At 35.1% G+C, this 13421-nt stretch overlaps 1 protein-coding gene across 7 annotated transcripts in view; it reads left to right on the top strand.

Annotated features, from left to right (window-relative positions):
* PCDH7 (protocadherin 7) overlaps positions 1-13421 on the top strand; it is a 486963-nt gene that overhangs the window by 398567 nt on the left and 74975 nt on the right. Inside the window, exon 3 of one of the 7 annotated variants that reach the window (XM_049886390.1) lies at positions 10443-10733. The exons of the other annotated variants lie outside the window; for them this stretch is intronic. Within the exon in view, the coding sequence (XP_049742347.1) occupies positions 10443-10459 (17 nt within the window). The 3' untranslated portion in view covers positions 10460-10733. Of the gene's footprint in view, positions 1-10442; positions 10734-13421 lie in introns of those variants that run through there. 7 annotated transcript variants of the gene reach the window in all.

Below are 13421 nucleotides of genomic sequence, written 5' to 3'. Positions count from 1 at the left end.
TTTTTTGATACACTAAATAATGAGTGCATCTTTGCCACTGCACATTAGCATAATGATATTTTGGACTTGCAGAAACGAGTGTAAGGTTTTGCAAATACAGATAAATTTCGTTCTAATACCTGTGCTTTTGATATTTGACAAATCAATTCATTCATGATAAAATAATGGGTGAAGTCTGCAGAGAGATCTGAATTAATTGCCCTATTCTCCCTCGCTTTAGTTCATCTGCAGAGTAGATTTCGTCAGATTTTGTGAGAACATATTCCCATCACCCTTCCCGGCATAAGCCTCTTAAATTTTACTTAGGTTTGTAACGTTAAATGAGCCATTCCTTTTTCCCTTTGTTCTTTTTAAAAATACACAGGAATACAGCATTTAGAAAGAGCTTTTCCCGTAGTGTTAAGAAGATTCTGTAATTAATAGTAGATACCAATAATTTAGGATATTTGTCTTTTCGTGTATTCTAGAGAGAGTGAAAACACTCTTTAGTTGTTATTTCTTTTAGGCTGGCTCATGTAAATAACTACTCTTAGAACTAAACCGCTGTTTGAGCTATGACTCATTTTTACTATCTTTGTTTTTCTAAGTTTGCAAATGTAACAAAGTTAATTTTCTCTGAAAGAGAGTATGAAGTTATCTAAACATTCATATGGATACACATTAACTTACCTCTAAGGGAAAAAAAAAAAAAAAACTGGTATGAAACCCTAAGGAAATCCTCTGGGCAACTAAATTCTCAATTTAATGAAGGACTTTGCTTCATTTTTCATTTTAAGGGGACAAGAAATGTGAAATCTGGTTTGAAAAATGCAGATAGGAGAAAAGTTTTAACTGCATCTGTTATTCTGCTGAGCATTACAGCTTGGTCTCCATAAGTGCATACCTATAGGAGAGCAGTACAGAGGTCTTTTACAAAGAGCTTAGATTTGCTTAGAAACAAAGGTTTGTGGGTGAATAATTATAATTTAATGTAAACTGACACAATGTAGAAAAAGATAGGAACAAAAGGAGACACTGACAATGTATGAAGGAATACACAGGAGGGAAGGACAGTTCTTGGATTAGGAACCAAAGAAAGTTTCATGGAGGAGTGACCATTTTAGATGTATTTTGGAAGATCTATACGATTTAACAAGTAGAGTTTTTGGCAGAAGAAAGGCAATTATAGAAATAGTTGCTACAGAGCATGAAATCTGAGACCATCGTAGAAAGTTCATTTCAGCTCATTCATATTAAGCAGATCACATCCCAGTAATGAGTCAAAGGTAAGGCTGAAATACGGGCTGACATTCATTCATCATTCACTCATTCAAAAAACATCTATTGAGTTCTTACAATGGGTCAGTCACTGGTGTAGCACTAGGGTGTATATATATAAAATATATATACATATTTTAATTGAGTAAAATATGGTGCTTCTTCAGTAAAGAATCTTTCCTTATTCTGGAGTATGGAAGTATGCAGATAATTACAAGGCAATATAATGAATTCTTCAGTTGGAGTTTACCCAGTGTTATGGGAGTGAAATACGTTTAGCAACTAAATCTGCTTGGTAGAATCGGGAGAAACTTAACTGAGAGGCTGACATTTGGACTGGATCCTGAAGGATATGGACGGGGGGTAGAACCTGGGAGGGTTCCAAACGCAAACCTCTGTTATCCTCAGAGGTGTGCTATCCTCCTAGAGTCAGTGTATGGTAATCTACATGGAGCATTGCCAACCCAGGAAGCTCACTAGTGCCTCGGTGTTCAGAGTTTTTATTAGGGCTCTATAATGTAGACATAAGGAGTGGTGCAGTGATTAAAGTGCTCACAAACCTGCCAGCAACTCCATGGGAGAAAGATGTGGCAATCTACTTCTGTGAAGAGTATAGCCTTGAAAACTCTGTGGGGGCAGCTCTCTGTTCTATAGGGTCACTATGAGTCAGAATCGACTGAATGGCAACAGGTTTTTTTTTTGGCGGGGAGGGGTTTATGTAGCCTTGATTGATTCATTCATTTTCTACATGGTTTAACTTAGTCTTCAGCCTACCACTACCACCCAAGAGGATGAATTGATATCATGTGTCTGAAGGGGTCCACCATGAGTCATCTTATTAGTATAAACTTTCAGGACTAGTTTGTGGATTTGTGGGTCCATCATGAATAACAAAGACCCCCCATCCAAGGATTTAGAAGTTACCTCCCGAGAGTCAGGGACAAAGGTCAGAATTCTCTTTGTGCAAGGCCTTTTTTTTTTTTTTAACTACACTCTGACAGTAAATCCTAAATTCCTTGCCATACTTTAATCTGGAGAATATCTGAACCCTACACACAGTTCACCGCATCTATCATTTTCTTCTGGGCTCTCAACATTCCAGCCAAAAACCTGTTTATCTATTCCTCAAACACATCAATCTAGGCCCGTTGCACTTGATCATTTGAGTGCCCTTCGTCCCTGAGATTTCATAAAGCTGTTTAGTCTTTTAGATTCTAGCTCAAATGACACAAACCTGACTCTCTGGACTAAATTAGCTACTTCCTCTTAATCTAAATTTGGCTGTCTGTCTTCTTTTTTATATTTTTAATTCTCAGTCTCCTCCTATCTCCCCTCGGTGCCACTCAGACGACGTTGCAAAATTTGAGAACATAAAACTTGTCCTTTTTGTTCCTAACTGTTTCCTTGAGGGCCTAGGACAGTAGATGTTCAGTTGAATGAATGACAATATATTGTCTAAATATATTGCCATGTATTTCAGAACACTTTGCAAAGATGGTGTTAATGGCAGTGAGTACAAACTATATTAGGGTGTGGCTGAAAAGAACAATGTATAACTCTCAGTCCTTTTTACACTATGCTAAAGATAAATTTCTTTGTTTGGTTAGAAGTTTCATTGGTCTGAAGGGCCTAGCCCTGCCACTTTGCATATGAGAATCATGGCCCTGTTACATTGCTCATCATTTGTACCAGGAAAATTAATAGGAATTAGGAGGAAACGTTAGTGGCCTTTCTTCTTCTCCTCCTGCTCTAGCATATAATCAGCCATGTCTTTCTCATCTGCAGAGTACTTATTAAGGCTCTACTGAAAAAGACTTTGAAAGGGAGCCTGCATAAAAGAAATTACATGACTGTCTGGACCTCACCCTTTCTTACAAGCAGAGACAGATATAGATAAAAGTGATAGTATCTTGTTTAATATGTACATCCCTTTGTAACAATATGTTGTGATCAACAAGACTTTTGTTGTTGTTCTTCTTGCCTGTTCTGTAATCATGAACACAACCTTTGCATTTTCTCAAAAGTATTTTTTTTTTCCTGGCATGATACTAATTATAGTGATGATATAGTACTCTTTATAGATAGCAATGTGCCCCGATAGAAACAGCCAGAGATTAAGAGTAAATAAAAGGAAAAATATAAGCAAAGTTACAGAGCTGGTTCTGCTACCTGGTCAGTTTGGACCTTGGCCATATATCTCTTACCCTCTTTGAGCCTTACTTTCCACTTCAGTAGTATCTGCCTTTTTTGCCTTACAGGTTTGTTGTATGGATCAACTGAAGTGCTTCATGAGCCACACTTTGATTAATTTTATTTTCCTTTACAAATAGTGGGTGTTGTTCCTACTTTATTAACTGTACTTATTGTTGACTAATAGTTGTAATTCTTGGCATTAACTATCATTATCAAACAGTGGATAAAAGGTCACTAAGTAATCATATTTTGAGAACAAATCATTTGGGAATGATAAAGACATATCCACTAGTGTAATAAATTATGCTCTTTTTGCTAAGTGGGAACATCAAAATAATTTATCCCACTTCCTCTTCTGCAGAGAAAACCTAGAAGGTTAGAGTTCATAGATAGTTAAAATAAAAAAACAAAAACTGGATAGCATCAGATAGATAACTAGGTTCTGCAATTCACAAACAGCAATATTTGGACTGCAAGTGAAGACATACATGAGAGAATGTGCAACAGATAGGATAAAGGGCAACGGTAGGTAAATACTGGGCATAGAACTTTTTCTCTGATAAACCATTTCTTTCCCTAACTCTGATGTTGTGTATTTTTCTTTGCCTGTTACTTTCGAACGTGCATTGACCTATATACTTTTTATCTTTTATATTTGCCCTGTTCCTGATGCCAGTCCCCAAACATGTCATATCAAATAACATCCAGTATTTTCAACCACTCATTATTATACTGTAGTTAAGAATGATTACTTATTTTATTACTAGTGAAAAAAAAGACACTACCCTATATTCTAAAATAGCATTTTCAATTTCCTGCCAGCCAAAAGTCAACTTTTGTAATTCCTTCCTTATATCTAATCTCTGATTTTACTTTATTTAAAAAAAAAGAAAAAGTCATGGAAATATTTATGATTGCCTCTATGGATGGTTTTGGAACATTTTTTCATTCATGTATTTCATTTAATTATATATCCATTTGCTATATATTATTGAGTAAATGTGCTTTTTTGTGATCTTTACTTAATGTCAAATTTTAAGCAGCTTAGCTAAATTTTAAGATTCATTTTGGCTCTAACTTTTGCAAGAAGCTAAGACACCATCACGAATTTAAAAAAAAAAAAAAGGTCTATACTAAATGAAGATTCTTATTCTTTTATATCAGAGGTAAAACTGAGACAAGTTTACAGGTAACTTAAATGTACACCAGGGTTGAAAACCAGAGATCTGGATTATGACTTGAAAACCTCAGTGCAGGTGTCCAGCTCTATTAAGCTTTGAAACAATATTAGCCCTGTCATTAGCAGACTTCACAATATTAAGGCTAAAGTTAGTGTCTGAATGTCACTCCTGCTGTCTCTCATGGGGGGTGACGTTCATAACTACATTAAATTCAATAAGGATGTGATTTGTCAGTAGCTTTTATAATCCAGAATTCAACTCAATTTCCTTCCTCCCTCCATCCCTTCCTTCTTTCCTCCCTCCCTTCCTTCCTTCATCCCTCCCTCCCTCCCTCCTTTCCTTTGATCTTTCATTCTTTTTTTTAATTATTCTTTAAATCACCTTTCCAATTTCACATCAAAAATGTCTCCAGTCCCCTCCCTCTGTCCCCAAAAGCAAAAGAGCCCTGGTGATGCAATGGTTAAGCTCTCCACAGCTAACAGAAAGGTCGGTGGCTGGAACCCATCAGGGGATTCTCAGGATAAGGGACCTGATGATCTGCTCCCATAAAGGTCGTAGCCTAGAAAACTCTATGGGACAGTTCTACTCTTGTCCTACAGGGTCACTATGGGTCAGAATCGACTCAACGGCAAGCAGCAACAGCACCCCAAAAGTGAACTTCAAACAGGAGAGATGTAAAACACTCCCCAAGCCTGGGCATAGTTTACAACTGTGAACCAGGTTTTTGACTTCATAGGAATATTTGTCTCCTTAAGATTGCATGGTATATACAGTTTTTATTCTAGTAAGACATTTATTTTGTTTATCCCTTTATAATCTAAAATTTGAAAGCCATGCTCTTTTGAAAGCTCTTAGAATAGATTGGAGTGAACTGTGCCTGTAGTGACACAGTATAACATCAGAGAGACCAGCCCTGACATACTCATCAACGAGTTGATGTTAACGATTCTCTTAATATATATGAAATTATGTTAATTAATCATAAATGCAGGATGTGGTAACATACTTTATCACAAAAGTATCATTTTAATTCATACTTTATTTAATTGGTCTTTCTGACCTGTTAGTATAAATAAGAAACACATTTAAAAATTCATTTCTTCCAGGCAAAATATTCTAAAGAGAAATATCAATGAAAGAAACTTCTTTCTCCCTGCTTTCCTACAAAATAAAAAAGAGATTAATGCAATGTCATGCTACTATCCAAAGTATACTGAAGGTCTTGATGTTTTCTCATCTAGGTTGGGTATTTATCTTTAAACTACAAAGTGTCCATAAGGTTTATTCAAACAAACTAATACTAACTCTCCATATGCCAAAGGCAAAAACCACAACTGCACTTTTTTCCAACATTTCAACACAGTTAATATTACAATAGCTATTATTTTTTGAACATCTCAAACTTACAGAGAGATCTGGTAGGCAGTATTACTATACAGATTACCTCTTAATGTAATGTACCACATTAAAAGGTTAAAGAAGGAAAAAATAACAATCAGCTCATATGATAAAACAGTTCACATTCTTGTTTAAAAAAAAAGAACTTAGCAAACTTGAAATAAAAGGAAATTTCCTTTATTCTTATGAAATCTTATCTGTAGAGGTAAACCATTAGAAGAATTTCTTTAAAATTTGAAACTAGACCCTGAAAGTATGGCCCCCTGACACCCTTTTAACCTAGTACTGAGGTCACTCCTGAGGTTCACCCTTCAACCAAAGTTTAGACAGGCCCATAAAACAAACAATGATACACATAGCTCAACCATGTATATGCTACTAAATGGGAGCACCAGCCCAGGGGCAAGGAAGAGAAGGCAGGAGAGGACAGGAAAGGTAAACAAATGGAAACGGGAAACCCAAGCTGAGAAGGGGAGAGTGTTGACGTGTCATGGGGTTGGCAACCAAAGTCACAAAACAATATGTGTATTAATAGTTTAGTGAGAAACTAATATGCTCTGTAAACCTTCATGTAAAGCACAATGAAATAAATTCCCTTACATATGTGCTTCTGCTAAATAAATACATAAACAAAAACAAACAAAAAAATTGAAACTAGGCAAACTTTGATACATCTTATTAGGAGTCTTCAGTGCAAACAGGCCAAAAAAAAAAGGAAAAAGAGAAAGAAAAAATAAAAGCATAATGATTGGAAATGCTAACATATATGCGTGTATGTGTGTGTATTTATACGTATGACTAAATCTAATGAAAATTCAAATGGCTTTTGCAAAAGGATGTTAAACTGTAAGTTTAGACTGAGATACAGAGACAATAGACCAAGTACAAAGAGAGCAGTAGACAGATCAATTCCAAATTTTCACAAGAAACATTCAAAATGATTCCGCTCGTATCTCTTGATATCTCTTCCCACCTCATGCTTGTAAGAAAAGATTGAAAAAGAATTGTGTTATTCTTGTTAAGAACTTGCTTGGATGAGAGCTGATAATGTGTGCATCTCATCCACACTCTAAAGTGCAAGTGATAAGGGGAGCTGGGAGCTACATCCTATATGCCTAGATGCCTAGAACAGGAAGGTCTTCAGTGATAATGTTAGGAATTTTTTGTAAGTGATCCTGAAATTTAGAATGCATGTGGCCCGCTGGCTGACTTCTAGTCAGGAATCCAGAGTGCAAGAGAGGAGGGCTGACAAGCTGCTTTGATTAAAAAAAGGGATTAAAATGAGGTGACTGCTCTAGGATCAGCCTGGATTTCAGAGTTTCTTGTTAGGTCAAAGATGTATAAATGTTTCTGGAGTACTATATGCGAGCCAGGAGCCCTGGTGGTGCAGTGCTTAAGAACTTGGCTGCTAACCAAGAGGTTGGCAGTTTGAGTCTACCAGCCGCTCCTTGAAAACCCTATGGGGCAGTCGTACTCTGTCCTATAAGGTCACTATGAGTCAGAATCGAATGGATGGCAACAGGTCAAAGGGTATATGTGAGCCATGCAGAGGAGAGAGCTGGCCTGTAGCTGTTTTTACTTCTTCCTAACATGGATCAAATGATGAATGTAACAATAAGAGTCTGTGTGGAGTGTTGTTGATATTGTTGGGTGTCATCGAGTCAATTCCAACTCAGAGCGACCCCATGTGACAGAATAGAACTGCTCCATAGGGTTGTCTTGGCTGTAATCTTTATAGAAGTGCTTCCTTGGAAAAATAGGAGCTGAAGCTAGGTACAGAAACTGGAAAGAAATGATGTGCCCTCACATCATAGTGATTGCTTATCAAGGGGACCCAGCTAGAGAGCTTAAGTGAAGCTTATGACCTAATAAGACAGTCAGTTTTAAATGTCTGCCAGACCCAAGGTTCATAAAGTCCATTTTTCTCCAAGTAGTTTGTTTTAAGTTTAATGACATAAATAATCTTAGATTGTTTTTTTCATATAATTTAAGAATCTGATCTCAAAATTTATTTGGGATTAAAAGAGTCTAAAAGTTGGCAAGATAAATGTTAAGAAGAACAAATTTGGTGATGGTCCGAGTTTTCCATCCCTGATATCAAAACTTATTTTAAATCAGAATGGTTAAGAGTTTAGTATTCACACAGAGTTAGACAAAATTAAAAAAAATAAATAAATGGGAACAAAATGAGAAGGTACAAATTAAATCCACATACATGTGGATAATTAATTTAGCAAAGACATATTAGAAACCAGTGTGAAACAATGGTCTATTGACTACTCGATAAATGATACTGGGGGGAAAAAGGAGAACTCTACCTCACACTGTACCCAGAATAAATTCTGGGTGGATGAAAGACTTAACATTTAAGGATAAAAATGTAAAACTTTTAGAGGATCACATGTGAAAATATTGTAACTTCAGAATGAGGACTTTTTTTTTTTTTTAAATAAGACACTAAAAACACAAACTAAAAAGAAAGCATTTAATGAACTCGACTTTATTAACACCAGAAACTTCAGTATAACAAAAGATTCCATAAACTAAGTGAGAAAACAAAAAAAGAAAGAATGTGAAAAGATATTTGTGAGACTGAGATGTGTAAACCAATTTAAAAAAAAATAGGCAAAATGACAGTTGATATGAGACGGCTTCCAAATGGCTAATGAGTATGTGAAAAGATGTCCAGTCTCACTAGTCATCAGGAAAAGGTTGACTGAAGCTACATTTAAATACTATTTCACAACCATCTGATTTTAAAAAAAAGGCTAACATCTGGTAATACCAAGTCCATGGTAAGGATGTGAAAAATAGGACCTAATATACTGTTCGTTGGGAGTAGAAGTTTGTATAATCCCATTAGAAAAAAAATTAACAATAACTAGTCAAGTTCAAGATATCCATACCCTATGACACATTAATTCTTCTTTTAGATATACCAAACCCAAACTGATGACTGTCAAGTCGATTCTGACTCACAGAGACCCTATAGGACAGAGTAGAGCTGTCCCATACAATTTCCAAAGAGTGGCTGGTGGATTTGAACTGCCGGCCTTTTGATTAGCAGCTGGCCCTTAACCATTGTGCCACTAGTGCTTCTCTTCTAGATATAACCAAAACAAACAAACAAAAAACCATTGCCGTCAAGTTGATTCCAACTCATAGTAACCCTACAAGTTTTCTAAGAAGCCGCTGGTAGATTTGAACTGCCAACCTTTTGGTTAGCAGCCAAGCTCTTAAGCCTCTGTGCCACCAGGGCTACCTTGCTCACACATAAACAGATTGAGATATGCCTAGGGATGCTATCTGCAACATTGAAAACAGTCCAAATGTTATTTTCAGAAGTCTAGATCAACACATATGGGGAGATTCATACAGTGTTATATTCTATAGCAGTTAAAAAGAGTGAAATTAGAAGTAGAGAAGAGCGTGGTACAGAATGGAAGAGAAAAGAATAAGTATAAAATAAATACAAAATGATGAGGGAAAAGATTATAGTACAAATAGAACATCAGTATAAAGATTAACACGTCCTCTCTTCTACCTTGTGTAGTCAGCCCTCTCACTGCCAAGTGCTACCTAAACCCTCACTTTAATAGCATAAATCCTTCATAGTGCCTTCCTTAGCTGTTTAATTAGACTAAAACCTTTAGATATACCTGGATACAGAATTTCCTATTATTTTTAAAATGCAGATAAAATACTTGAGTTGTAAAATGTCACCTAATTTTGTTTTTACCCACAAAGCTGTAGTCTTTACCTTGTTTAGAAAATTATGTTTAATTACGATATAAAATTCTCGGCCCAGCTTTGATTAGTCAATTTGATCCTTTTTTAAATAATAGTATGTATAATGGGGTGTGATTAAAAAATTAGACATTTTTAATTAACTAAAAAATAATGCTTTGTCATTTGGCTGTGATTTAAGAAAAAAAAATCATTGTCAAAAGTCATTCGCAAATTGACAAGGTACTATGAAAACCATAATATTTAATCATTTGCTTGATTAGAAACCACGGGATTTATTATTAAATAAATAACTACATAGCTGGAGATAGCTGCTATGCAGCTACTCCAACTCATGGTGACCTTATGTATGACAGAATGAAACATTGCCTGGTCTTCCATAATCCTCGCAGTTGTCAGCATATTTGAGTCTACTATGAATTGGAATTCGAGTCAATGGGAATGGGTTTGGTTTGGGGTTTTGCATCCACAGTATGGTTGTTGTGACAATCCATCTCAGCTAGGGTTCCGCTCACTCTCGATGGCCCTCTACTTCACCAAACATGATGTCAGTTGCTGATGTGTCCAAAGCAAGCAAGTTGAACAGTATTGTGCTGTGACTCATAGGTATTTATTGGCTAATTTTAGTTAGCAGATCTCCAGACGTTTCTTCCTCATCTGTTCTAGATTGGAAACTCCCCTGAAACCTGGCTACCGTGGTGACCCGGCAGTTATTTGAAATACCAGTGGCATAGCTTCCAGCATCAAAGCAATATGAAAGCCACCACAGATGACAAACTGACAGGTGGTAGAAATAAATGGTGGAAATAAATAAAGATTATTCTTTGGAATGGAAGTAAAATTCTTCTTATATTGCATTTATCCTTATCTGAAAAGATTGTCTATAGCAAAGTTTATATGCAGTTGTGGAGCCACGGAAAACTATGAAATGAAGAGTACCCTGTTTCTACACAAATAATGCGTGCCTTCTGCATTTGTCAACTGCTCTCTGCCCCGTGAGGTATTTTCGTAGGTGCCTTTATGCCATTTTTTTTTTTTTTTGTACACATAGCTATAAAAAAATTAGCATAGCTTGCTTACGAAAATACCTCACAGGGGCAGAGAGCAGTTGGCAAACAAACATAGAAGGCTCAAGTTATTTGTGTAAAAATACAGTAAACATGCCATGGGTCTTAGCAACAGAATCTAGTTGAAATACCATAATATATGCATAACATGCAGTATTTTGGAATAAAGAAAAAAAGTCTCAAAAGAAACGTGTTCTATTAAAATATCCAGTCATGCTATAGAATTCCAGAGGTAAGAACTTCTTTCAAATTATGTTTTGTAAATACTAAACAATCTTTTTTAACGTGTAACTTTCTGAATAAGATTATATAAAACTCTAGTCAAGGAAATATCAAACCAGCTACTCTATTAAGCATATATTTCTTAGTTTTTCCACTTAATTAATTATGCTCAATTTTATATGCATATATACATTTTGATCATTTTTATATGTCATTTTAAAAGTGGAAATTTGATAGATTCGGAAATATTTTATAACGTTTTCTTGATATGGTCCTTATATTTCTTTTGTTTATTACTTTGCTGAAAGTCCCAAATGATACACCTCTACCATGACTCATATTTCTGTCTCTTTCAATATTGCAACATTATTATTTTGGGTTCCCTTATATGATTTTTGGCCAAGATAGCTGAAATCATGTGAGCTTATCTCAAGAATGTTACCAAGGTCCATTGTTCCCATTCCATAACTTCTTACTTAAAAAAAAAAGGTCATAACAATCAGATAATATTATAAGAAACCTCTTAAATGTAAAACAAACTTGTTTAAGAAGAACGTCTTTTTTACTTTCCTTTTATGTCAAAATGAAAATGAATTTATGGAAACTGGGAAACAGACACAGAGTAATAACATCAAGTCCTAAATGAATTCACATTTCTTCTTGGCTAAACATTTTCCAGTCTTACAGCAAATTATCCTTTGCTACCAAATCAACACAGTCAAAATCTATAGGGTTTTCACAACTGTAAGACTAGAATGATCCAAGCACCGTTTACTAAATATGCATATGAAAGGCTGGATAATATTGATTTTTTTTCCCAACTATGAAACATTATCTAACTTTTTTGGAATTATGCAGAGTAAAATATGGTAAAATAAAGATTTAGTGATGCATACTTAATATAATTCAGATATTTAATAATTTTCTCAGATGCAATTAAACTCAACTCAAAGTTTGCATGTCTGGACAGTTGTCGGATAAAGATAAGAAAGTACTTTTATAAAAGCAAGAAAGTCATAAAGAATCTTGACGTTATCAGAGTTTGATTTTAATTGAGCCTTCTGGAAAGCCTTGTAATAAGAATATATTATTGGTATCTGGAAATTATTCTTCATCTTGTGATATGTTTTACATAATATAGATACGAGCTCTAGCTTGATTATAACCAATTTTAAAAGAGGAAATTTCTTAAAAATCACACTTTTTATCTTTATTACACACAGACTGAATTGTTTTGTTTTGTACAATTATCTTTTTTTGGAGACTTTCAAGCAATATAGAACTCTTTTTTTTGCCATACTTTTTAAAAAGCAGAGAAAAAAAAAAGGAAACAAAAACTTCACTTCTGTGTGTGTGTGAGCCAAATTTTAGAGGATTACCTTCTTGATCTTGACATTCAAAGGAGACATCCCGCGATGCTGTAAATGTTCCAGCAGGATTAAGGAGGGAGACTGCAGCGTCCCTAAGTGCACTCCAACCTGTCTTCAATATGCTCATTTTTCAGTGGTGGGGCAGGGCGGAACAGAATCTCCCAGCCTTTGACCTCTGCAGAGAACTCAGCTGTGTCAAAGTGTGACTGCCTTTAATTCATTAAGTATTACAGAGGGGATCATTGCAGCACACTTTGCTGCAACACTTTCTCTCAAGATTTATTCAGCGATGCTGAAATAATAAATAGGAAATGCCTAACATCGTAAATAATTTTTCTTTAAAAATCAAAACTGGGTATCGAATAAAAGTAAATGTAAAAAATTCGTAATCATTTATTTAAATAGTGTCGATCCTAGGTCAATACTTTTGCCATTTATTCTAATATTACATTTGACATATTTAATATATTCAAATAATTAATATTATCTAGAAATTACAGGTAGAAATTTGATGCAGAGGTTTGATGCAGATTCTTTAGAAATACCACTACACTTTCTTACACGTTTATATGTAGAATGAAATTGAGTTGACTATGTTAAAAAAAAAATAGGGTGTATAAAATACCAACTTGAAAGGTGGACTTCATTTGATTTCCAATGATGAATATATGGAGAGATCTTAGTGAAAAAGCTAAAGCTTGAGAAATATATGATACGTCCATTTACAGAGAAAGGAACTTAATTTTCCTGCGTTAATAGTCAAAACTGTGAAATTAGTGAAAACTATGGCTATTGAGTTTTGTTAGACCAAAAAGAATTGTAGTTGAATACCATCTTTGAGTTTCATCTAAGGAAGTGTCAGGTATTTTCATCAAGCTTTCTAATTTGGCATTTGAGAGCCACAAGTGTTAAACTAGCATCATGACTTGGTAACTGCTGAGATTGATCGTAAACTCAGAATGCATTGTGGCATGCTATATACCTGA

This window comes from Elephas maximus, chromosome 5 (genome assembly GCF_024166365.1).
Source record: "Elephas maximus indicus isolate mEleMax1 chromosome 5, mEleMax1 primary haplotype, whole genome shotgun sequence".
NCBI lineage: Eukaryota > Metazoa > Chordata > Mammalia > Proboscidea > Elephantidae > Elephas > Elephas maximus.
Note: the sequence above shows the minus strand (reverse complement) of the source record. Positions and strands in the feature narration are given on the sequence as shown.